This window comes from Macrotis lagotis, chromosome 7 (assembly GCF_037893015.1).
Source record: "Macrotis lagotis isolate mMagLag1 chromosome 7, bilby.v1.9.chrom.fasta, whole genome shotgun sequence".
Classification (NCBI taxonomy): Eukaryota; Metazoa; Chordata; class Mammalia; order Peramelemorphia; family Peramelidae; genus Macrotis; species Macrotis lagotis.
This window is the reverse complement of record NC_133664.1, coordinates 20,424,472-20,451,065: the sequence shown is the minus strand read 5'-3', so window position 1 is coordinate 20,451,065 and position 26,594 is coordinate 20,424,472. Positions and strand designations below refer to the sequence as shown.

The window sequence follows — 26,594 nt, the reverse complement described above, 5'->3', positions numbered from 1 at the left end:
GCTCTCCCCATCTTTCTCATTAGAATGAAAGCCTCCTGAGGGCAGGTCTGTGGCTGTCTGAAGCCTGTGGGAGTCAGAGGCCGGCCCCCTCCCCATTCCTTGATGGGCCTGCGCTCTCATGAATACACCATCACCTTACACTTCTGGCCCCTCATTCATCACGATGTCTTCACCTGGAAGGAAGTCCCCCGTCGCTCCCCTCCATTGATTCACCTGCCACAGTCTGGAGTGGACAGAGCCTGGAGCTCAAGTCAAGAGACTGATTCTAATGCTTATTAGCTGGATGATCCTGGCAAATCATTTCACTCTTATAAGCCTCAGTTTCCTCACCGGTAAAATAGGGACAATAGAATAGATCACGCCCCGCCCTCTCCAGGGTGTCCCTAGACCAGGAATGGATGGCCCTGGCCCTCTCCGTCCATTTGACAGAAGCATTTCTCACCTAAGGATGCCGCACCCCCACCGCTGCCTTGATCTTCTCAGCTCTGACAACTTCGTTTCTCTAATTTGTGGGAAAAGTGACAACATCCCTCAACATTATGGGGGAGGCAGTCAGAATTCCCAGGACCACAACATCATCTACAACAATGTACCCCCCACCCAGCACATCCCCAAGGTTTGAGGCTTCAAATAGAATGCTGCAGGAGGACACGTGTCTTCAAGATTCTGATTCTCCCCCACCTGTGATGCAAAGTGAAGAGGCGCTTTCGAGATCACTGCACAAAATGAATAAAACTGACAATGACCCATCACAAAAATGTCTCATGATAATGCTCACCTGAAAATTCTTGGAGCCAAAAAAACAAGTATTAATTTGCACACACACTCCCCCCACTCATTCACACACCCACATACACTCATACACTCACCCCACCACCACCACACAGCCACTTTCACACCCACATACACTCACTCTCACCTACCCACACAGCTCACTCATATGCACTCACATATACTTACACACACACACACACACACACACACACACACACACACACACACACACACGAGTTCTGCTTGTTAATGTCTTCTTCAAGCTCTCTCAGAGCAGTCTTAACAAGCCTACCATATGTCTGTCAGCTTAGTAATGAGAAAGCAATGGAAAACTGTAAAATGGGGGCGGGGAGGGGGTTGGGGGGAAGTAATCCTAACCATAGCTCATTTGGACATTGCTGGTTCCAGCTGATTCAAATACTCTCTGAAAAATGGAAAGATTTGAAAAAAATTAAAACTCTTCTTCTACTACAATTAATTTGGGAAACAGAATTCTGGGAAGGTGACTCAATCTTTGTTATTTGGGAGCACTCTGTCTTCTAGACCTGATATCCGTCAGGCTGGTTCGCCTCTCTACATAAAGGTCCCTTCCTCAACAAGTCCAAGAAAAGAAAAAAAAGCAGCCAATTCTAGTCCAACAAGGGCCCTGGTCCAAGGCTAAATGAGTTCCTCCCCCCAGTTCCTGTTGAGGAAGCCTCTGTGGTTCATCAGTGCCTTCAGAAAAAAAAAGTGTGGACATCTCTTTATTTGGGACTCAGAAAGGTCTCCATAATCATTAAAAATGTTTTCAAATTATTTTTAACATTCTTTTCTTTTATCCTTTATACAAAGCACCTTTTCATCTTCACTATATCACTAAAAAAGAAAAAAACATTCAAAAGCAGAAAACTATACTTCAGTTTTCACTTAAGTTTTCACTTTCCCTGGAGGTAGATGACATTTTATCATCATTAATCTTTGTCTAAGATCACTGCATCAATCAGAAGAGTCAAATGCTTCCTAGTTGATCATCATTGCAAATGGTTATTTTGCATTATTACTGTTGCTCTGCACAATGATCTCTTGGTGTGGCTTACTTTTCTTTACATCAGTTCATAAGTCTTGCCATGTTTTTCCAAAACCACCCCCCATATTTTTTATAACAGGCTAATTAATATTCCATCACATTGATATACCACCACTTGTTGAGCACCATTCTCCAAAGGATGGATATCCCCTCAATTTCCAATTCTTTCCCCTTCCTTTGATATTTCTGATGGGTGTGAGGTGGCACCTCTGGATTATTTTAATTTGCTTTTCTCTAATCAGTAGTGATTTTGCATGACTATAAACAGCTTTGATTTCTTCTGAAAATTGACCCTTTGACCATCTGCCTAATCTTGACTCAGTCTCTCCAGGCTGATGATGCCTCCTTGCTACTTTACCAAATGATGGAGCCCCCTGAAGATCTAGGAAGATGGTGTAAGTTCCCTGCAGGCCCCCCATGCCCAACTCAGCCCACTACCCCTAGTCCATCTCTGTCCTCTTGAGTTGTAAACCAAGGGAAGGCTGACATGCCTGGCTCTGAGGAAAGAGTTAGTCAGCCAGGGAAAGTCCAAGTCACTTCAGGAGGCAAGGGAGAAAAGGAGAATGCAGAGGAGGAGAGGCAGTCCAGAAAGGACCCATTTCCAGGTCTCTTGACAGATCTTAAGTCTACCAACCATAAAGGGTTGTAAATGGTCCTCTTACAAAACAGGAAAACAAGATAAACATTCACACCCCCCCCACCCCCCTCCATTCATTCCCTCCACCAAATCCCTCTTTAAAACTCAAAACTAAAGAGAAACCCACTTCCTTGGTCCCATCCTGGTGACAGAGGCAACGGCCAGCAGCTTCCCTTATTCCAGGCTACCCAAGCCCCCCCCCCCCCCCCCCCCCCCCCCCCCCCGACCGGGGAGAATTGCCTCTGGTTCCTGCTTTCTGACTGATTTAGCCTTGTGGCCTTGGGCAAATCACAAGGGCTCTCTCTTCTCTTCTCTTCCCTTCACCCTGCTCTGGAGATCTCCAAAACAAAACTTGATTTTAGTTAATAATGAAAGATCTTCCTTAAATTTCTTGTTTAAGTAAGAAGAAGCAAAAGAAAAGATTTAGAAGTTAATATTGATTGCCTATTATCATTAGAAAACAGGATTTCACTGCAAAGGGGTAAAATGCTATTATGATTACATGACACACTGGATCACCAGTTGATCCATCCCTTCCCATTCAGAATAACCCCAATCTCCAATGGGGGGGAAGGGGAAAAGCAGGAAAAGTGAAAGATCCATCCTGGCTAGTCCAGCCAAATCTCTGGCCACTTTCCTCCCCAGGTTCACACTGGTCTGCCTCTCCCAAGAGGCCTTTATTGTCCCCACAGCAAGAGCCATCCCCCAGTCTTCACATGATGCCTACACCAAGAGAGCCACAAACTTACAAAACCACATACTAACATGAACTATGTTCTATTCTCATTTTATCTATGTGGTTACACACATCCCGATTTTACCAACTGAAATGGAAAGCTTGTAGATGAAGACAGATCAGAATGAATCTACCACTACACCTTTTCTGGGGGGGGGGGCAGGGGTGGAGAGTTAAGCTCATCTCAATCAGCTCTATGGACTCCCAAAGAGAAACTACTCTGGGTGCTATAGAAGTTCACAACCTGCTTCCAACCAACCTTTCCTGACTTGACCAGGACTCCCCTCGGGGAACATTCCATCACCCATCTCTGGTGCTCCCCTCCCTGGCCTCTTCCAGCCCCAAGGCCCTAGAGAAGCTCAGCTAAGACATCCTCTCCTACAGGAGACCTTTTTTCATCTCCGTGGCTGATTATGCCTCCCCTGAAAATATTCTACATCCATGGCATAGCTATTTGGTTAATTGTCCCCAAGAGAATATCACCTTCTGGACTTCAATCATCTCAATTACAATTAAGGAAAGAACAAGCCTTTGGGTGCCCCAAGAACTGTGATGGGGCAGTCCCTTCAAGCTGGGAAGGCAGACAGTTCTTCAGGGTCTATCTTTAAGGGAAGCCTGGACTCAGACATGTTAACTTACTTGTCCATTGCCCCCCACACACACACACACACAGAACCTTCCTGACTTGAAGGTCAGGTCTTATACCTTTCTTATATTAAAACATTCATATAAACCCAAAACAACAAAATTACAAAGTAGAGAGAACAGATTGAGAAAAATAAATTAAATATTATAGACAAAAAATTGACATCTAAAAATTCACCAAGGAAATTTCCTGTCTATAGGGGGTCAATTGTCAAAGGGGTATTTTATTTACTCTTAAACAAGAATATTTTATTAATGTATAAAAAAAACCATACAAAATGAGAATAAATATTAAATTAAAAAAAAGAATTTAGCCTCTTCTTGACAGGCTGGGGGAAGCAGAGGAAAAAAGAGGGGCTACCACCCTATGTGCTGGATGCCTGAGGTCGCTGGACTCACGGGGCATGCCTGGATCTGACAGGTTCTAAGCTGCTACTTTCCTGATGTCCAATGAAATCTCTGAGTGAACCAAGATCAATGCTCTCTGGACAGAGTCCTGCTGTTCTGCCTTCAGAGTTCCTAAATGGACACCCCCAGACCAATCTTCTTCCTCATAGTTGTGCTTCAGGTCTGCCTCCTCCCTTGCCAGGCTCCTTGTTGGTCTTGCCCCAGGGTTCCTCAGGGCTTTTCTCAGCTTCTTCCCATGATGGTACAGGCCACTACCCCAAAGGGACATGCTGACCAGAGCTAGGCCCAACTGGGGGAAGCCCATGAGTTTGGGACAGTCTTAGCAGACAGAGGTCTCTATCAACATTCCTCCCAGTTTGAAGATTGGGGGTGATAATTAGAACTAAAAACACATTTAAACACTCCCAGTGAGTCTGTTAAGCCTTTTCCCAAGTTCATGCTCTTTCTGGAAATAAATGGGTCCATTTAAAAACAATCAATGGCCCAAGTGCTGGGATTCCTGTTTCCTCCCCCAAATAAAGTACTGTACTTCCAAAGGCTTAGCCAGCCAGTCAGGAGGATGATCCAGTGAACCCCAGTCAGAATGAAGGCTCCCTCCGAGCACTAGGCTGGATGCAGCCTCCAGGAAATGTTTCCTGACTTGGAGGGACAGCACAAGATGGACAATAAAAACCAGTCCTTCCTGATGAGAGGGTGTGAGACAGAAATAGGGGTCCTGAGTCTCCCACAAACTCTTAAATCTCTCAGGATCCATCTGCTAACACTAGCTTAATTAGTAGAAGCATTTCTTCTGAGAGGACCAAGTTCTGTGTTGTATGGAAGCAATGCCAAACTCAGGCTCATCAAAGTAAGTCAGCCAGAGGGCAATGGGGAGGCAGGTCCTGGGTGCCAGCAGTGTGCCTCTGACCACAGAAATTCCCTGTTTAGCTTTCAGTACTAGTGTCCCAGATTTCCCACATCTCTTCCAACATTGATCATTGACCTTTCTGGTCATATTGGCCAGTTCTGAGAGGTGTGAAGTGGACTTTAGAGATGCTTTAATTTGCATTTCTCTAATAAGTAACGATTTAGAGCAATTTTTCACATGACTATGAATCTCTTTGATTTCCTCACATCTGTAAATTACCTTTGCATATCCTTTGACCATTTGTCAAGTGGGAAATGGCTTGTTTTTATGAAAATCTGAGTCAGTTCCCTGAATATTTTAGAAATGAGTCCTTTGTCAGAAATACTGGTTGTAAAAATTGTTTCCCAATTTACTACATATCTTTTGATCTTGGTTACAGTGGTTTTGTCTGTGCAAAAGTTTTTTTTTTTTAATTTAATGTAATCAAAATTATCTAGTTTGTTTCTAATGATGTTCTCCATCTCTTCCTTGGTCATAAACCCTGTCTAGCTTTCTGAAGATATCCCAATCACCCCCAAACCAGGATGGAGCCACAATTCAAACAAGGCTGGAAATCTTGTTCAACCCTAATGAGCACAGACCCTACCCTTCAAATCCAGATCTCAAAAGGTCTCTACTACTAAAAGGTTGGGAGCATAAGGTTCCATTTGGTCCTTACCTATGCAGATAAATATAAAGGTGAAAATCACTTAGACAGTTCTGTGGCCCTCTGAGCCCCCTAGAAATGGGGTTCTGGGGAGTGGAGTCAAGATGAGGGTGGAAAGGCAGTGACTCCCATAAACTCTCCCCAAACCCCTTTCAGCATCTTTAAATAATGCCAGGGTAAGAAAGGAACGCAGTCCAACCCAGGCTTCACCAGCATGGTCCCAGTCCAGCTGCTTCTGAAGCTTTCAAAAGGGAGTAAACAACTGGTCAGAAGGACTTTAAAGGGGTCTCTTTGCTGGCACCAAGGCAGGACATTGTTGTTTTACCCATATTCGGATCTCTGGCACAGTCCTAGGTGGCCATCCCAGGGTAAAAAGGAGCACTGGCACACCAGAGCTCGGGGCCACAGGGGAGCAGGGACCCTCCTCACAGTGATAGGGCAGAGCAGTGCACAGGCCAGCAGAGGAGTAAGCACACCTCTCCTTAGATCATACCACCTTGGAAGAAGTAAAAACCAGTAGGTCCTCAGAAGTTATCTCTAAAAACTTCTTTGCACAAAGCCCCTGAAGCCCATCCTGGAAATAAAGCTTACCTTAAGAGTTAAAGTCAAGAAATAGGCTTGGGAAAATGAGCAAAAAATAGAAACAAATCTGACCATAGAAAGTTATTGCAGTGACAAGGAAGATCAAAATACACTCTCAGAAAAAGATAACAAAGACAAAGCTCTTCCAAAGACTCCAGGAAAAATATGGATTGTTCTCAGGCCATGGAAGAACTCAGAATGCTTTTAAAAATCAAGTAAGAGAGGTAGAGCAAAATTTAGGAAGAGATATGTGAGTGATGCAAGAAAATCATGAAAAACAAGCCTATAGTTTGGCAAAGGAGACTAAAAAAAATAATAATGAAGAAAATAGCATCTTAAAAAACAGAGCAGTCAAATGGTAAAAGAGATACAAAAAAAATCAATGAGAGAACAATGGCTTATAAAGCAGAACTAACCAAATGGATGAAGAGACAAAAAAAAATTCAATGAAGGAAAAAAATTCCTTTAAAAGTAAAATTAGCCAAACAGAAAAGGAGGTACAAAAGATCACTGAAGAAAATAATTCCTTAAAAATTAGAATTGAGCAAATAGGCTATCAAGAAACAACAAAATAAAAAAATGAAAAAAATCAAAGACAACATGAAATATTTCATTGGACCACCTGAAAGTCATGATCAAAAAGAGCCTTGACCCCATCTTTCAAGAAATTATCAAGGAAAACCACCCTGATATTCTAGAATGAGAGGATAAAAAAAGAAATCTTAAAAATTCATCAATCACCCCTAAAAGAGATCCCAAAACGAAAACTCCCAGGAATATCATTGTCAAATTCCAGAGCTCCCAAGTCAAGAAGAAAATATTGCAAGCAGTCAGAAAGAAACAATTTAGGTACTGTGGTGGATAACACAAGATTTAGCAGTTTCTACATTAAAGGATCACAGGGTATGATATTCTGGAGGGCAAAGGAACTAGGATTACAACCAAGAATCACCTAACCAGCAAGACTGAGTAAAATGAAGTATACAAAACTGACTACAATGAAATAGAGGTCTTTCTAGAATTCTTGATAAAGAGACCAAAGTTGAATAGAAAATTTGACTTTCAAAAACAAGACTCAAGAGAAGCAGAAAAAGATAAACAAGAAAGAGAAATCATAAGGTACTTAATTAAGACATTGCTACATGGAAAAATGACACTTGGAAAAACTCATAAGAACTTTCTCATTATTAGGGCAGTTAGAAGGAGTACAGATAGAGTACACAGGTATGAGTTGAATATGAAGGGATATCTCAAAAAACAATAAAATTAAGGGATGAGAGAAGAATGTATGGGAAAAAAGGGAAAGGGTAGGATAGGGTAAATTATCTCACATAATAGGGTAAAGAAAAAGCTTTTTTTTAGTGGAAGGGAAGGGGGGGAGGAGAGAGGGAGTAAGCATACCTTATCCCGATCAGACCTGGCAGACAGTTAGGTGGTACAGTGGATAGAGCACTGGCCCTGGAGTCAGGAGGACCTGAGTTCAAATCCAGTATAAGATATGTAATAATTACCTAGCTGTGTGACCTTGAGTAAATCACTTAACCCTACTGCCTGACCAAAAAATAAAAAGAACAACAAAAATAAAAAACCAGAACCGGCTCAAAGAGGGAATAACACACACTCAATTGGGTATAGAAATCCATTTTACCCCATACAAAAGTGGAGGGGAGGAGAGGAGTCTGTGTATGCTTGCGTGCGTGCGTGTGTGTGTGTGAGAGAGATAAAATGGAGAGTAGATTGGGGGAGGGGAAGAAGCAAAACACTTGTGAAGAGGGATACGGGGAAAGTAGAGAGAGAATAGAATAAATGGGGGGAATGGGATGGAGTGAAATACAGTTAGCAATAGTAGCTATAGGAAAAAAAAAATCTGTGAATCATTCCCCAATTGATAAATGATCAAGAGATAGGAACAGTTTTCAGCTGAAGTAATCAAAGCTATCTAAGAGTCATGAAAAGTGCTGTAACTCACTACTGATTGGAAAAAGGCAAAATTTGGAAAAATCCAAAGCATTTCTGAGGGTCTTAAAGGAAAAGGGTGGATATTGGCAGTGATGTGGGAAAAATGAGACAATAATGCACTGTTGGTGGACTTGTGAACTGATTCAACAATTCTGTAGAGCAATTTTGGAACTATGCCCAAAGAGCTACAAAACCACACCTACCTTTTGAGCTAGGTGCCCAAAAGAGATGAAAAATAAAAAGTGAAAGGACTTCTATGTACAAGAATATTTACAGCAGCTCTTTTTCTGGTGACAAAGAATTGGGAATTGAAGGATACCCATCAGTTGGGGAATGGCTGATGAAATTGTGGTGTGTGAGTATGATGGAATACTATACTGCTATAAGAAATGATGAGCAGGATACTCTCAGAAAAACCTGGAAAGACTTCCAGAAGCCAAAGTCCAGAGACATGTCCTGTGTACAAAGTAAAAGTAATGGCAATATTGTAAGGTGTGAAGGACTGATCTATTCTCAGCTCTGTCTCAAGGAGAGATGAAACAGGCTCTCTATCCCCAGAGAAAGAGCTGATGGTGTCTGAATATAGATTGAAGCAGACTTTTTTTCATGAGTTTGTGGGGGGGGGGGGTTTGGGTCTATGTTTTCTTTCACAATATGACTATCATGGAAATGTTTTGCCATGACTACACATGAATAACCTATATCAAATTGCTTTCCTTCTTGGTGAGGGGATTGGGGGGGAGGATGGAAGAGAATTTGGAACTCAAAGTTTTAAAAACAAATGTTAAAAAATGTTTTTTACAAGTAACTGGGGAAAAGTAAAATATTAAATAAACTTTTAGAAAGAAATAGATTGTGAAAGGGTTGCTCGAGCTGTTTCCGGAGCCATGACAACCCTAAAGCTACACATGCAACTTCCTTACATAACAGTTTAGTTTCCTTGGAAACCAGGCCTGGTCCCCACTGGCCCCACCCTGAGCTGCTGGGCTAGGCGGCTGGCGCCCTCACACAGCCATTTCTGAAGGAGGCACTGACTGTGCCCCTGAGTCCCCCACCAGGAGCAGAATGCTTCACCATTTCAACACTCGGGGAGAACACAAAGTCTCAGAACTGGTTTATATTATGGGTCAAACATTTCCACCCAAAAAGGAACAGCCACACCAAACAGCCTCAACTACAAAAAATACTGGCTTTTCCTATTCCAGCACTGAGGCCTATCTGCAGACAGGTTACCAAGAGCAAAATTCTGGAATGGTTTCTGGAATAAACAACCACCTCAAAATGATTTTGTAGAAGGGAAAACAAACCTTACATCATTAAAGTCATCATTTGGTTCATCTCCTTCCTTTGTTTACTTACAACAATGCACAGAATCTGAAAGAAGATGGGCAGGCCACAATCCAGAGGCCCCCCCAGTCACAGTCCCTCCCTCCCTCCCCCCACCCCAGCCCCCCGCCATCCAAAGGGAAGGCTGCATAAGCCTCTACTTCCTACAACATGATGGGGTCACTTTTATTTTCATACTTTAATGAGGACACACAGGGTCTGGGGTTCAACCTCAAATAACAAAATGGAGAAAAACATCTACAAGAAAAGGGAGGAAGACTGATTGTCCTCCTATTGCCACAGCACATCAGTAGCCAAACACAATCCCCCCTGAGATGGAAGAAATAAATCACACACATGAAGGAATTTGAGAGTAGCATCTGCTCTGGTCCCACCTGGTCCTTCCAAACGGAAGATGGACAGTCACCTGTGGATGGTGCATCATGCTGCTTCTCTTTGAACTTGGGCAACATCCTCAGTGACACACATACACACACACACACACACACACACACACACACCAACCATGGGAAAGATATGTCAGTATTCCTTATCTTGTGCAAAAGGGAAGAGTCTGGGAACTTATGTGTAAAAATGCTTTGTCTCCTGTATTTCAACATAATGGGCTTTCTTTGTGATCCCAGGTATTGGAACACCATGATTTTGGAAGACTCTATTGGCTTTCCCAGACTAACTATGCAAGGAGTCCAGGACATGATCCTCACAGCTGAGATCTTCTAAAAAATTCATCACAATGACACCAAAATGGTGGGTGCACCTCTGAAATTATCTGGATCACTCTTACAAGGAGCAGTCCACACTCAAGATAGATGAGTGCATCAAACAAATTTAGAATTTGGATACCAATGATCCCCTGAAGAACCCAGGAGGTAGGTGCCTTGATGGCAATTTAAAGATAAATTATAAAATCCTAAAATGTAAGACACACCTATGTATGAAATATTTTAAATCACTAGTCTTGACCCCAAAACCTATTCTTAAAAGATTACAATACATTTACAACATTAGGGTCATTTCAATCAACTGTACTTCCAGATACCTGTGAAAAATTAACACCAATATTTTAATAATTCTTAAGGTTGTAAGCAGTTTTTTATATGGCAATTTATACTTTTTAAAATGCTTTCACATATATTATTGCTTTTGTTCTAATTCTCACAAAATCCCAATGAGGCAAACAGAGTAGATATATAATGTTAGAAATTAATATATATTCAAAAATATGGAATTATAAATATATACAAATATGTATAATTTAACTTGTGTATATTAAATCTTTTTAAATATGAAAATTAATATGCTTCTTTCTTATAAAATTCTATGATTTTTACTCTTTATCTACTCTTTATCTATCTGAGCCCAGATGAATGAAAACCTCATGCTCCTATTCTCAAATAAGAGGTAACAACTTTAAAAATACCCATCAGGGCGGCTGGGTGGCGCAGTGGACAGAGCACTGGCCTTGGAGTCAGGAGTACCTGAGTTCAAATGTGACCTCAGACACTTAATAATTACCCAGCTGTGTGGCCTTGGGCAAGCCACTTAACCCAACTGCTTTAAAAAAAAAAAACCCTAAAAAAATACCCATCAGTCTGACAGAGAGTTTGAAAAATATGTTAAAGAGTGGGGATGGCAGAAAGGTTGATCTCCTAGAAGAGGTGGACAGGAATGAGACCATCACTTGAACAAGGAAAGGGGTTAACCTTGATGAGGAGTAAAGGACAGGAGATGAGAGAGAAAGAAGAAGGGACTGGAATGAAGAAGGGAAAAGAGGGACCTCAAGAGGTGGGGATGGGTAGTCATGGAAAGTTTAAGGCAGGAAGAGTCTCTATGGAGAGTAGGATAAAGGATAATTTAGGAGAAACCTGGGGACACTTGTATGCACTGAGGCAACAGGAACTGAACAAAACCAAGAGAACGATTTAAACGATGGAAAAAATGCTAAAACAAACAGCTTTGAAAGACTTAAAATTTCTAATCAATGCAGTAATCAACAATTCCAGAGGATCCACAGTAAAGAATTAGGCCTACACTCCCCATAGTGTCAATTGAGACTTTTTTTTTGATATCACCAAATGGATTTATTCTGCTTGACTATGCATGTTTCTAACAGGGGTTTTATTTTTTTTTTCTGGGGGGGGTTAACTTTCCCAATGGAGGAGAGAGAAGGGAGGGATAGAGAGGGGAAGCAGAGAAGGCAGATCTTCATTTGAAAAATAAAATAAGATTTAATTTTAAAAAATAAAAGCAATGAGGACAAAAGAAAAAATAACCATCAATCTGTTATAACACTCTTTCTGAGTTCACATTTGGCTTCAGACACTTACTAGCTGGGTGACTGTCAAGTCACTTCACCCTGTTTGCCTCAGTTTCCTCATCAGTATAACGAGCTGGAGAAGGATGTGGAAGATCCCTCCAGAATCTTAGCCAAGCAAACCCCAAATGGGTCATGAAGAGTAGCATGCAACTAAAACAACAAATATCACACAGAGACACACAGAGGTTTCAAATGCAGCAATGGTTACATATTTTCAATAGGCCCATGAATAAGAGCTTAAGCTCTAGGCCCCAAAGCTCTCCCAGCATTTGAACTTCCATCATTAAGCAGCTTTCCAGGGGAGGCTGGGTCTTGATGACCCTGCCCTTCTGTCCAGCTCCAAATCCAACTCCTCAGGCCCTGGACTGCCCCTGGGATCTTGCTCTAGAAGAAAAACTCCTGGCTGTGGCCTATTCTACAGTCAAGGACCCCAAGGGGATCAAAGAGTTAGTGATCTCAGAAGCAGGATTTGAACTCGGGGCTTTTTGACTTCAAGAATGCAAAAAGAAACCAGTCTCTCCTGAGAAGAAACAACAGCTCCTCCTCCAGTTACCAGGACAAGAAGTTTGGAAGGGGAGGTGAAGAACAAAGGCTGGGAGCACCCCGAGGCCTGGCTGGCAGAGGTTAGTGCCCTGGGGCAATGCCTTTATCACCCTGGGTGGGGGAGTCCTGACTCTGAGGGGGAGTGTCCAGGAAGACCGCCAAGCCTCTTACGTGGAGGACGTAGGGATCAGGTGAAACCAATCAGGAGACCATGAGACTGGTCCAGCAGGAGGCAAGAAGGGCCTGAAATGGAGCTGGGGACAGCTGGGTGAGGGAAGAGGAGGCCAACACCAGAGAAGAGGTACAGACTGACCAAGGATGGGATGTGGGGGGCAGGGTGAGGTGGGCAGACCAGCCAAGAAGGAAGGAGGACCCAGGTGTCCATCAAAATAGCAAGTTTGAAACATTGAGAAAGAAATGACTTCAGGAGCTAGGGGGTGGGGGTAGGTGCTCTTCTTTGCCAAAATTCTGTTTCCTTAGGTTGTCACTTTTATTAAAAATGTAATTTATGGGTTTATTCAATTTTCAGAAAGAAGCGGAGACAATATTTCTCACATATGAAGCCTTCTCCTTTCCCAAGGGGATACCATGTTAAAAACAAGTGTGAGTGGGCAAAGGGGGAGTCTGAGCCAAGAGCAGAGGATCGTGAGTCATTTCTAACATCACTGGACTCAGCTGAGCAAGCCCCTTCCTCATAACCATTTTGGGGTGGAGCCGACAGAGTCAGTGGTTCCGGCTTTTACAAAGGAGGACACCGAGGCTGGGAGTGGGGAGGGGCGGGGGGAGAAGAGACCTGTTCAGGGTCACACAGTCAGGCTCTAACCTGAGAGATTTCCACTTCTGTCCCATCACACCCCTAACCCTCACCGGGGGGACACCCTCAGGCTTTACTTCACCCACCTCCTCCTGTGTCCCAGGATGTGAAGTTCTACTCAAGGAGGCAGCTGACGCCTAGACTCTGGCTACAAGGACATTTCAGACAAAGACACATACATACAGACGTGTCAGAGCAGATCGTACTTCATCCCTGCTGTCCAAGCGGAGGGCCCTCGTCCGCAGCCTCCCTGCAGTGGTCACCTAGGCCATCTGCCTGTACCTCTTCCTTGTGGCCAGCCTGTCATCTCCCCTGATGATACCCTTGCCACCACTTCTCAGAAGCCCTTCCCCCACCCCAAGTCGCCACCCTCACTATGCTCCCAGCAGAAGGGACCCTGTCCTCGAAGGTCTGACACTTAAGAGTCTGTTTGGCCTCAGGCAGATTCCTTAACTGCCTCAGGTCTCAGTTTCCTTATCTGTCAAATGAGGAACTTGGGAGAGATGGCCAGGCCCTGGGGTCCCTTCCAGCTCTGGAGGTGCAATGTGCCCAGGGCAGCCCTGCCCAGCCCTCCATCCACTGGCTGGGCTTCCTTTCAATCTTGGTGCATGAATGAAGAGCTTAAATAGTTCATCGAGACTTCCCATGACTTAAAACAATATGAGGGCAGAACAGTCACGCTCCAGACTGGCAACATCCAAAGGACATTCTTTTCTTCCCCCCTGGGGTACAAAGTTCTTGGAACTTAAAATTATTTTACTTTTACTTTAAAAACAATGGCTGCCAACATTCTTAGAGCAGTGGCTGGTGAGGCAGGTGGGTCATCATAATTGATGGGGGCTGGGACTCATTGGTTTGATGATGCCCAAGTCTTCCCTACCCCAAATTCCTGAGCTTTCAGACCTGTGGATCTGGAGACCTGCACTGGTTTCAAATCCTCAGGGCACCAATGACAAGAAGGTTCCAGAGTTATTCAATAGTTGCCAAAATAGTCCCCAAAAGATTGTTGGTAACAGAAAAACAAAAAAAAAAATACCTAGAAAGGAACTGGCTGCTGACCAGTGGAGAATGACTGGACAAAGGGAGATGCATGAACATACAGGGAATGCTTGCAGGGAAGGATACCAAGAGAGCATCCCCAGGACTCCCAGCAGAGACCACTTGCTTCTCTCCAGCTTAGAGACTAACGAGACTAACCAGGAGGTGAAGGCGGGTGAGCAGAGACAGGGCACCTGGGATCCAAGGCTGGGCTCTCCTCCGAGGAGTTGCATGACCTCAGCCAGGCCCATCCTCCTCTGGACTTGTCCAGGGTCACCCAACCCCCAAGGGCCTGGCCTTCTGGCCCCTAGGTCGGGGTGTCTCCCACACAGTTCTATGAATGAATGAATGAAAAGTATTGATTAAGCCTATCTCAGTCCTGAGGAAAATAGCCCCACCTGCTCCCCACACATCAGAGACTAACCTGGGGGAAAGACCTTGAGAGCTCTAGGGAAGGGGCCACGGAGGGTGGTTGATTGGGAAGCGCCTCTTAAGTGAGGGGTCACTAGGGCTGTCGTAGTGCACAGAGCACCAGCCGAAGTCAAGAAGACTTATCATCCTGAGTGCAAACCCAGCCTCAGACACTTCCTAGCTGTGTGACCCTGGGCAAGTCACTTCACCCTGTTTACTCAGTTTCCTCATCTGTAAAATGAGCTGGAGACAGGAATGGCAAAGCATTCCAGTATGTCTGCCAAGAAAAGCCCCAACAGAGTTAAGAAAACACTTTCACAACTGAAACTGAAAACAAAAAACTCCCAAGTTAACACTAAATGTTTGATTAAAAACAATCAAGGCTTTTTCAAAAGCCCTTTCACCTCATACACACCCGCCCTCAGGAGGGGGTTCCTGCTTGGGATTCTGAGATTTCCTGGGCCCCAAGAAACTCATTAATTTGGAGCTTGGGGGCATTTCAAGCAAGAAGAATCACCATCCCAACCTCAAAACCCCCAGACTCACTATAATGAATTATGTACAACAGAGAAGCCTTCTCAGCGACTGCCCATTCCAAGGTGCAGAGGCCAAAGCTCTCAGGGTCTGAGACCCAGCCCAGGATGGGATGGGCCTTGGGATATTTAGCTCATCCAGGCGCCCCTCGACAAGCCATCATCTGCCCTACATTGTATAGATGGACTTATTGGGGGCTCTGAATGTTAGGAAGCAAGTCTCCCAAATAACGTCCTCAGGCAGCCCAGTGGAACATCTACTGTTAAAGGAGTGGAGCTCAGAGGGAGGCCTGGCCAGACCCAGTGAGGAAACCCCAAAGTGAGGTCCTTAGTGGGAAGGAGTCTGTAGACAAGGTCATCACCAAGTCCTTCTCCTGCTCTGGTTTCAGGTCCTTCTGCTCTGGTTTCAGGTCCTTCTCAGAAGCTTCTAGAGAGAGCCAGTGGCCATCCCACTTACTTAGCCTGAGCTCCAGGTTCCTCCTCTGGAAAGTGGGGGCAGGGGGGACACTCAGAGTTTGCATACGTTTGTGGTGGACAGAAGCTGCCAGAGACAGAGTCTGCGTCCTTTCCATCCGTGTCTCACAGCAGCAAGCGGTCTTTGGCATGGAGGGGGCACTCTCACCTACAGACTGCGCCTGCCCTCCACTAAGGGCCTCCATCCACAGGAGGCATGCTTCTAGCAAGGCAATCGGGGAGGTCAGGGATTGAGGCCCACCTCCAGTCATGTGTCCCTGAACAAGTCACTCTTCGAGATGCTGATTTGCACTGGAAGAGGGAAGGGAGGCCTGCCTTCGAGCCAGACACTGACTGTGCTAGACCCTCACAATAGCAGGGGCAGGTGGAGGGAGAGCGGCTGGTGTTGAGCTCAAGTCTTCCTGACTGCAACCCTTGCTGCCTAAGAAGCTGCCTCCCTGAGGAGCTTCCCAAGACTAAATCCCATGGTCCATATGCTGACTTCTAGCCTGGCAGATGGACGAGGAGGCCACGGGTGGGCTGTGGGCTTTGGGTGCAGGGAAAGGGAATAAGAAAAAGCTCTTTGATGACAGCTTTGAGAAGAGCCTCCATTTCTGAAGCTGGAAGATCACTGCTCAAGAAACGTGGTGAGGGTTTGACTCTCACTGGCCCCATTTCACAGGCTTCTCCAGACTGTGACTGATGATATTAAGGTAAACAGCAAACTAATCACCCCAAATTCCCCACGAGGAGAATCCACATTAAGCAGCTTTTTCCAGACTATTGCAGTCAAATCACCAAAGACTAAACCAGGAGGGGAAGAGCCAGTGTTGGTCTCAGTCAATGAGGGGATCTTCTCAAGGGCTCAATTCCCCAGTGACAACCAGTGCCACTATCTTAGGAGAAACATCCAAGAAGCTGGACCCTCATTGCTCCCCCAGCCCAGAGAAGAGGAGCGGGGTCCTGCCCCCCTCCCCCCACCCCCCACAGAAGAAGGTCCCAAGAGACAAAGATCTCACTTATGGAAGAGCCACAAGGCCAGGGTAGCCCCAGGGATAGCTGGAGGAATACTGAATCTGCATCTACAGAGAGCAAGAGTCTCCAGATACTAACCCTACCCAAAGCAGCCATAACCAAATAATGTGGATGCTAAGGACTGAGAAAATCAAGAATGTCAAGAAGACACATCCAATGAAAGTGCACACTTCTGGAGAAGAAAACCCAAAGGTCCTTGAGACAGTAACCCTTGAAAGTTTTTGGTCATGAGTCAGATTCCACAGGGCCCCTCCCTTAGGAACAAGGCCAAGTTTGCACTCTGGGGGTCAGCCCAGCTTCCCCTTGGGTGACTATTGGACTGGGTCTTCCTCTAGCCCTGCCACCCTTCCCATCATCCTCCCACAAACATTGCCCTGCCCCCCCCATCTCTGCACTTTCCTTACACATTATCCTGCAGGGTCTATGTGTGAGTGATGGATGGTAGACAGACAAGGACCTACCTACAGCAGGAGCATCGTATTCATCCCCAAGCAAAATTTCAGGCGCAGAATATGCAAGAGACCCACAACTTGTGGTGAGCTTCTTTCCAGGTTGAAATTTGTTGCTAAAACCAAAGTCTGTCAGCTTCACGAGTCCTTGTTTTTCAAAAAAGACCACATTCTCAGGCTTCAAGTCTCTGTGGACTACATGGAGTTTATGGCAGTAAGAGATCGCATGAACTATTTGAGCAAAGTATTTCTTGGCGAGGTCTTCGTTAAGACCCTCTTCGTGTTTCATGATATAGTCAAACATATCTCCTCCGTCTCCAAGCTCGAGGATAAGGTAAAGCTTGGTCTGAGTGTCAATGACCTCATAAAGGCGCACGATGTTAGGGTGCTGCACGAGCTTCATGCAGCGGACTTCTTGGAAGAGGTGGCCAGTGGCCAGGGTGTCCAATTTGGTCTTGTCAATGACCTTCACAGCCACTTTTTCACCCGTAAAAACATGCCTGGCAAGTTTGACCACAGCAAAGTGGCCTCTGCCCAAGGTTTTATCCAGGTCATACAAACCAGCGATTTTCCCATCATACCCTCTCTTAAAACCTGCCATGCTGTTCCAGGGGAGGGGAGGACACTCACACCACCTGTTGCTGCTGGGCTCTTTTCATAGAAGACTCTGTGATGAAAAAAATTCGTCCATGTTTGCTGTATCCAAACACATCTGCAAGATGAGGAGAGAAAAAAATGACTATTTGTAACTCTGCCTCTACAAGGACATATGTGACCAGTGCTTTATTTCCTAATTAGAACCATGCATTCTGATTTTCTGGAAATAAAACCATTTTAAGACATGAAACAAAAACAGGTTACAAGAATCAATTGCTTAGATTGAGAATAATACCCTAAGTAACCTTGACATACTTATATCCGCACCATCTCATTTGAGAATTCAAAAGCCATAGGAAAATTATACTTTCACTAAGTATTGCTTTTTACTATAATTAAAACAATATGAAAATTAGCAAATTTCAATGAGCTTTTGAAAGCTTATGATTTTACAAAGTCAATTCCACGCTCTGCTATAAATTAAACCAGGTTTGGTGAAACAATCAATATGATCATTTGTGGCCAGAAACCAAAAACTTTGGGTAAACTTGCCCTGTCACAAAAAAATCCCCAAAACACAAGGTTATTTTTTAAGACTCAAGGCAAAATAGTTTAGAAATCTAAGCATGAGCACCATGCTACGATTTTTATATTCACTTAATTTAAGAGAACTTTGCAATGGATGTGCAGTCTTATTCTATTCATAAATCAAACCCATGGTTTGACTTCATACCCACAGTTCTATATTTCAAAAGACAATTAGAGCTGGTTGACCATAACCATTCACTCCTCAGTATTCCTGTGGCCAAAACAATACTTCATCAATTGTTACTCAAGCGGTTCATAAGTATGATGATCGAACAATGTCCATAAAAACCTAATTCAAGGAGTTGTCTAGAATTGGAAGAAACAACTAAGTGGGAAGGTTAAAAAACAAACTAATCAGCAAGGCATCAACATTTTTAAAAACTGAAATCTATGGAACAGGTCAGCAATGAATACAATTTAGATGTCTTTTGTTCTACCCCCTCCAACTTAATATACCTTCCTGTTATTTTTCTCTTGTCTTCACAAAGATGGTTCTTTTTCATTCCCTTAAAACACAATTCTAGGGGCAGCTAGGTGGCGCAGTGAATAAAGTACCGGCCCTGGAGTCAGGAGTACTTGGGTTCAAATCTGGTCTCAGACACTAATAATGACCTAGCTGCGTGGCCTTGGGCAAGCCACTTAACCTCGTTTGCCTTGCAAAAAACTAAAAAAAAAAAAAAAACAAAAAAACACAATTCTAGATAGGAAATGAATTTTATCTTTCAACTTTTAATGTCAACATTAGCCTCTAATGTCATCCACTCAAGAGTTCTCCACAAGCTTAGGAGAACATAGGCTCCTTGAGAGGAAGGGTCATTCCTGGTTTTTTCTTTATATCCCCCGCCCAACAGAAATAGATACTGTGTCTTGCAGTAGGTCCATAATACATATTTGTTGAATGAACAGTCAAATTCATATCCAATAAATATAAGCTTAAAAGTTCTATATAACATCCAAGACTTGAGAAGACTTCAGGTGCCTCAGATTAATATCTACTAAATCCTTTTATTCTCAAAAAAACAACTTTTCCAGGATAAAAATTGCTAAGTAATGGTAAACAAACAAATATGTGGAATCAGAGATCCTTCTTTGCAAGAGACTACTGCTTCCTGGCTGTATGCACCTGGTCAAGTCATTACTTCCAAGTGGCCATTTTTTCATCTATCCATCTCAAAAATTCCACTGTGAAAACCAGTGAGAAGCCACTCCAAAGGTAGTCCTGTAAATTAGTAGGCTTGTATATATGTCCTACTCCTCACCAGGGGAAATCCATAACTTTTTAACTTGTCCAGAGAATCTGGGTTTGCTGGGCTGACAAATGCCAAAGTTCTCTTCATAAGGAAGGATGGAAATGGGAGTCAGATGAAGACAAAGATTCTTTGAAACCAAAGGGAAATTTGGAATTTTCACTGTTAAGGCCAAGCCTTTCAGCTATTTGCTTTCTTCATCTCCACCTCAGGGTGGTATGAAAGGGAAGGGACAATCTTTTTTTTTTTAAACCAAACACTTCATTATCTCCTCCTCAGCACCATGCCACCCCAATCATAAGATTCTAACAAACCAGGAAGAGGGATTGAGAGGGTAGCTTAGTTTAGATCCTGCTTCCTACCCATCCTTAGCATGAAAGAGGAAAGATGACTAAGATGGTAAAATGGAATTGCTCCAAAGTCAGGTCTTCACAGTACCCCTTCCAATTTGGTTGGAAACATTGCGCATCTACCCAAATGCAAATAAAGGACAGCAGCTTCTCAGAACAAACAAGAGGCAGTGTTATCTGTACCACAAAGCAAACATTTAAAAAAATTGGTCCTAAAACCATATTTATTACAAAGCTCCCTTTATCCACAGAACACAGTAGTCAGGTCTATCTATGAGGGAAGAAATCAATTCTGAGGGTAGGAGCTAGTGTTCTCTCACTAAGTATACTAACCCTGATTCTGCTGTTAACATTAGGAAGAAATAAGTGGAAAGAGTGATGATGGGAAAATTATACATTAAGTCTTAGAATAATCCATTTCCTTTAAAAAAAAGATTTAGTTCAAGGCCGAGTATTTCAAAAGAAACAAAGTTTTTAAAACTCAAGCCCACTCCTCAGCCTAGCCTCCTTTTCTGTTTCCCCAGAAACAAAGACTGCTTGCTGCAGGTCACTGGGTCTTTCTGGCAAGATAGAAAGGCAGTGAGTACCCTAAGGAGGAGCAGCTGGTTCATTATTCTGGGCAGAGAGTGACCCAAAGGTGGTACCTTAGGCTCAAGTGTGACCTTTCCTTCTAGGCATAGGGCAGGTGCCCAGCAGGCATCTGATCATTTGCCGCCTAACTGAAGTCACCAGCTGTATGAGCCTAAACAAGCCATGGACCTCCATGATAACCTGGTGAAGCCAATGCTTTGAAATAACAGAAGGAAAGGAAAAGTTTTAGAAAATAAAGCTAAAATTGTTTTTCCATACAGACTTCCTGAAATCTAGCCATACACAATTTGGCCTATGTCCCCTTACTTAAGAACACCTTCTCTGAAACTATAAATTGTTTAAGAGCTGTCCATCTACACTGGCAATGAGACTGAAAAAAAAAATCACAAGTCCAGGAAGAAAAAATGAATTAATCATCACTGCAAAATGCTATGTTTGTAAATCAAAGATGAACTATACAGGACAAAAAGGTTCACATTCCTACAACTTTCTAGAGTCCCTCCTAGGGGACCACTTCCCTCTATCGTTTGTTTTCTCCATTAGAATGTCTATTCCCTGAGGGCAGGCACTGCCTCCTTCTTGCACTTATTAAGTCCCAGCTCTTCCATTCAAGATGGTCCAAGGTCCAAATGAAAACTGACAGCATGTGATAATCATACTACTGGATGAAATCAAAGTGGAGAAAAATGAGAAACCCTTAGTTTTTTTATTTATATAATAATGTTCTTATAGCTAAAACTGAATTAACAATTCTTTAACCAAGCAAAGAGCTGACCATAAAAATGCCTTCTACAAAGAAGCATCTCAGTACTTAAATCAATTGGCTTAGGGTATTGCTGAGGGATTTTTTTTGGGTTTGAGCTTAATTCCCCATTAACTTGGAAACACCTTACCTTCCCACTTAATAAATTTCTCTATTCTATAAAATGACCCTTTCCTAGGATCCCTCCCTCATCAACACATGATGCAACTAGAGGAGAATTGTTTTTATAAATATGCATTCCTTTAAGATGTTAGATGATAAGCTTAATACAAGCTTGTAGGTTGAAAGACAAAGAAGGCATTATTAACAGGTCAGATGGAGGTGACCAAGAAAATCCTTCTACAGAAGGTATAATTCTGTCTTGAAGGAAGCCTGGGGAATGAAGGCAGAGGTGAAGGGGATGAGCGATCCCAAGGATGGGGACCAGGAGAGGAGAGGGAGAGCTGTGACTTCTACAACAGAGTACACAGGAAGAGGAGCTCAAACAAGTGGTTTCCAGCAGAATCACAAGGCTCTGGGAAGCCCCTGAAGGTCACAGGGAGAGCTGGTGACCAGGTTAGAAATGTCCAATGGGTCTCTGGAGAGATCCTGGCTCTTCAGTAAGTGAGCTAAGCCATGTCTCAGAGTTCTAGGGTGTCGATGGATGAGTAGTGGGGTTACTAACATGGGCTTTATTTCAGTTTCCTAATCTAGACGGTGAGATGAAATAGAAATAGAAATGTGGCTAAAAGTAGCTGTGTCACTTCAGGATTTCTAATCAGCCAGACAGATGTACTCTAGATTTTAGAAAAAAGGATTTCAAAAAATTCTCTGAAAAGCAAGGCCCGATGACCTCATATCCCAAAATTAAAAGGGATGACAGCTCCAAGAGGGACAGAAGGCTCTCAAATTCAAGGCAAAGGATTGATCTTGCCCAAGAAGTAAGGAGGGAGGTATATAAAGAGTCTCATAAAATTTAGATGGAAAAGAACCTCCATGAAAAATGCAAACACAAGACAGCCCAGACCTGCCCCAAGGACCAATACAAAAAAAAAAATGATCCCAAGAAGAAAGGTCTCAAAAATATGAAAGCTAAAAATGAACTAAAGCTTGTTAAAAAAAAACAACAAAAAATAAACATGCTGAGGACAAAAGGGAGAGCTCTTATAAGGCTATTTGGTGTGAAAAGAATGTTTTTATGGAAAGAACAATCATATAAAGTTGAATTTCAAAGCACCTATCTCAACAAGCATCCAAATGGAAAGGAGAGACTAGACAGTGTCAACAATTTCAAGTAACTGCATTTTTTTTTGGTGTTTTGCTTAAATATCTGTTCTTATCTGATTCATACAACCTGGAGGCAAGTGCTGTTATTATAATCATTTTACAGATGAGGAAACTGAGGCAGATAGAAACTGCAAATCAAGTGACTTGCCTTGGGCCACACAGTTAGAAGTATTTGAAAGAGGATTTGAACTCAGTTTCTCTTGTCAGCAAATCCAGTGCACTTAACCATGGCAGATGCCTCTGAAGGACTAAAACTCAGAGATGACATCAGTCAAGAATTATGGAGAACAGAATGGATTCTAAAAGACTGGAGATAGGGAAAAGGTGGCCCAGTTTTCAAAAAACAAGAAAGCAGATTCCTTAAATGATGCTAAGAACAAGTGATTTTGGCACAGATCCTTAGACAAATTCTGGGACAGATTTTTCACACAAATGCTTAGTACTGGTTTTTGTTTTGACATCACTCACATGTCCCGCGTCATGACTTGTAATAAAGGGCTGAAAGAGAGGAAGAAGAAGGGCTCCACCTACCTGCCAAAGCACAAGGGCGTCATCTCCATTTGTGCATTATTTGTTCGGGTCCCCTTCCTTTCCTTGACAAATCTACCTAAGTCCTTATACCCCAGGTGAAAGATCCTGATGAGTTAGAGCATGTGGGAAAACAAGTGGGATGGCCACAAAAGTACCAGGTGAATGAGCTGGAGGGAGAGCTCATCTGCCTGTCTTCAGATACCACCTATTTCATCTAGGTCCCTGAAGGCAGAACCAGGAGCCACCAAAGGTGCAGAGAAGACATTAAGCTTGCTGTCTGGGAGGCCTGAGGAATCTTCAGGCTGACACTCATTGACCATTTGGGGACCCATTTCAGAGGTTTCTTTGGTGTACAGGCTAGACCAAATAGTTGCTGAGGTCCTTTCCAAATTTGCAAGCCTGTGACTCTGGGATGTGCTCCTTTAACTGCCTCCTCAGACCCCAGACCCAGCTGAGGGGCAGACACTCTTCCCCTAAGAGGCCCGACCCTCTGCCTTGATTGTTTGGAATCATCTGCCCCACCAGAGAATCCCAAAGACTTCTGGACCTTTCTTTCTACCCTGTAGCTGAATTATCTGTATTGTCTCTCCCAAACAGAGCATAAGTTCCAGGAGAGCAGGGACTGTCCGGCTTCTCTTTTTGTATGAATACTACTTGCATCAAGGGAACCACTACAGAAATGCCTTTCCATTCATTTCTTCTTAGAATGTACACTAATCTGTCATCACATTTGTGTACAACTATTTAGCCAATCTCCAACTGGGGAACATTTCTTTATTTCTAAGGCTTTGCTACTCCCCCCCCCACACACACACATACAAAAATATGTGGGTGTCTGTGGATCTGGCTTTGCCACTTGGGTCTTCATCAAGCCGTAGAGTCTCAGAATTAAGGGACAGAAATGCATTTGGGACATTCTTCACATCATTTCATTAGCATCCAGAATGGTGGAACAATCTGCTGCTTCCCAACAATGCCCTCCTGTGCCTGCTATTGCACACAGATGCTTCCTTTGCTAGGTATGAGGGGAAAGTACACGCTTGTCTGCATCAGCATTGCTCTTCTGGATGATGTGGAGTCTTCTTTCCTGTGATTGTTAAAGAGGTCATAATTCTTTGACTTCTATTTGTTCATCTCCATAGGGGAATGGCTTTTGGTCTTAGCCATTTCTGATCTGTATCTAATCCTAGCACCAGTCATTGTTTATGTGAAAGCTTTTTACTTTGATAGAATCCAAAGTATTTCTCTTTTATAATCATCTCTAAGAAATTTCCCCTACCCAGAGCTGTGAAAGACATAGAAATGACTTCTAATTGTTTCATTTTTTTAATGATCTGGTCTGTATTCAGATTTAAAGCTAAGATACTGGTCTAAACCTAATCTGTCAGATTGCTTTCCTATTTTCTCAGAAAGACTTGTCATGTGGTGAGTTTTTTATCTGAGGCTTTGTTGAACAGTGAATTTATGATTCTTCTTTGTCTAGTCTGTTTCATGGGTCTGTTCTTTTTAAAATTAAAACGAATGGCTTGAATGATTACTGCACTATATGTTGTGAGGTCTGGAAATACTGTTTCCTCTTCATTCTAACCTTTTTCAGTACTTGCATATATTCTTGATATTATCTTTCTCCAAATTCAGCTTGTTATTATATTTTCTGTAAAGTACCTCTTTGGTAGTAAGATTAGTTTAGCATTAAATCTGTAAGTTAACTTCAGTAGCATTATCTTTATTACAGTGGCAGAAGCCCGCAATGAGCATTAACTATCTCTTCAGTTATTGTGTTATTTATTTTCTTCAGGAGAATTTGATAATTTTATCTATGCAAGCAAAATATCTAGACTCCTAGATATTTTATGCATTTTGTAATTTTTATGAAACTACCCTTTCTTGTTATTGCCTCTTAGATTGTTTTTGTAGTTCAAAAAAGTTCATTTCTCTGGGTTTATTGTCTTAGTCTTTATTGTTGTTTCATTGTTTAAGCTATTGCTTCAATAATTTTTTTCCAGAATCACTAGAGTTTTCTAAGCAAACTATCATGTCATCAGCAATAGGTATTGTTTTATCTTTTCTTTGACTATTTTGATATCTTTAATTTCTTTGTCTTGTCATTGCTAGCAGTTCTAGAACTAAGTCAAATAACAATGGAGAAAAGAGGGATCCTTGCCTTACTCCTGTATCTACTGATAAAGCTTTCAGTGGTTTCCTATTGCATATGTTTGCTTCCTTTTATCATATTAAAAAAAAGATCCTTCAGTGCCCATGCTTTGTAGAATTTTTAGTGTTTCCAGCTTGATAGGACCTGCCAGAGCTTTACTGCCATCGATACAGTTTTCAAAAACCCAGGCTAAGCATCACACCACATCAAACATCAGAAAAGATGGCAGATGACCCAGCCCATTGTGCACTTAATCTCAAATGGTCTCTCTCTCTAAACTCCCCTTACTCATGACATCTTCTTACGATACAGGTGACCCTGAAGTCAGGAAGGCTATGTCAGCAGAGAACAAGCAGCTCTGGCAGTTCTACCAAGATAGAGGGCTTCCAATATGTGTCTGGTGATTGACCACCTATGCGTCTGATGTCCAAGAATCAGACCAGCTAAGTTCAGAGAAGTTCACTAACAAGATGGCTCCAAGGCGATGAATTTTTTGGCCATAGTAACTCCAAGAGACATCCACTGAGTTACCATTTTTTATCAATAAAGAGTACCAGCACCAGCAAAACTATGGTGCTGTCACACTCAACTGCACACTGAATGTGGCTTAGTACTACAAATACAAAAGATTTAGGACTTTAAAGGGAATGAAAATTCAATATTAGGGAAGAGTGAGGTGAGGCTGCTAATTTTTTTTTAAGAAAAGAAACCCTAATGGGAATAAACTCTCTAAAGAATCCACATTTTAAAAGGGCAGGGACAAAAAAAAAAAAACCCACAAAAGAACTAAAAAAGATAAACCCAAATTCACAGCAGGGCATCCAAACGGTTAGAGCCCAAATATTTACAAGAGTCTGTTCTGTCTTCTTTCCCTTCAGTTTTTTCTGTTGTCTCCTAGGGAACAGTACACTCAATAAAACAAGCATTACTCACATTGAAGGCTTTCAGATTGACAAAGCCCCGTCCTCAAAGCAACACTGAATGAGTTAAATATTGAAGGGGAATAAGAAGAGAGGAAAAGATCCCAGACAAGAAGGATATACACAGAACTGGCTTAGGCTGAAGATTCACGTTACTAGTAGAAAAGGGGAGAAAAGGCTGGATTTTCAAAGGGAGATGCCAAACTGCAGGGGGACCCCTGTACCAGGGAAATCATAAATCCAGTCTCTACTACCTAATCTAAAAATATGTGAAAATCAAGTCATT

General features: G+C 42.8%; 1 protein-coding gene across 1 annotated transcript in view; it reads right to left on the bottom strand.

The window, feature by feature from the left end:
• Positions 1-26,594, bottom strand: part of SNRK (SNF related kinase) — a 54,279-nt gene that overhangs the window by 19,394 nt on the left and 8,291 nt on the right. The window contains exon 2 of the mRNA XM_074195590.1: positions 17,313-18,012. Within this exon, the coding sequence (XP_074051691.1) occupies positions 17,313-17,901 (589 nt within the window). The 5' untranslated portion in view covers positions 17,902-18,012. The remainder of the gene's footprint in view (positions 1-17,312; positions 18,013-26,594) is intronic.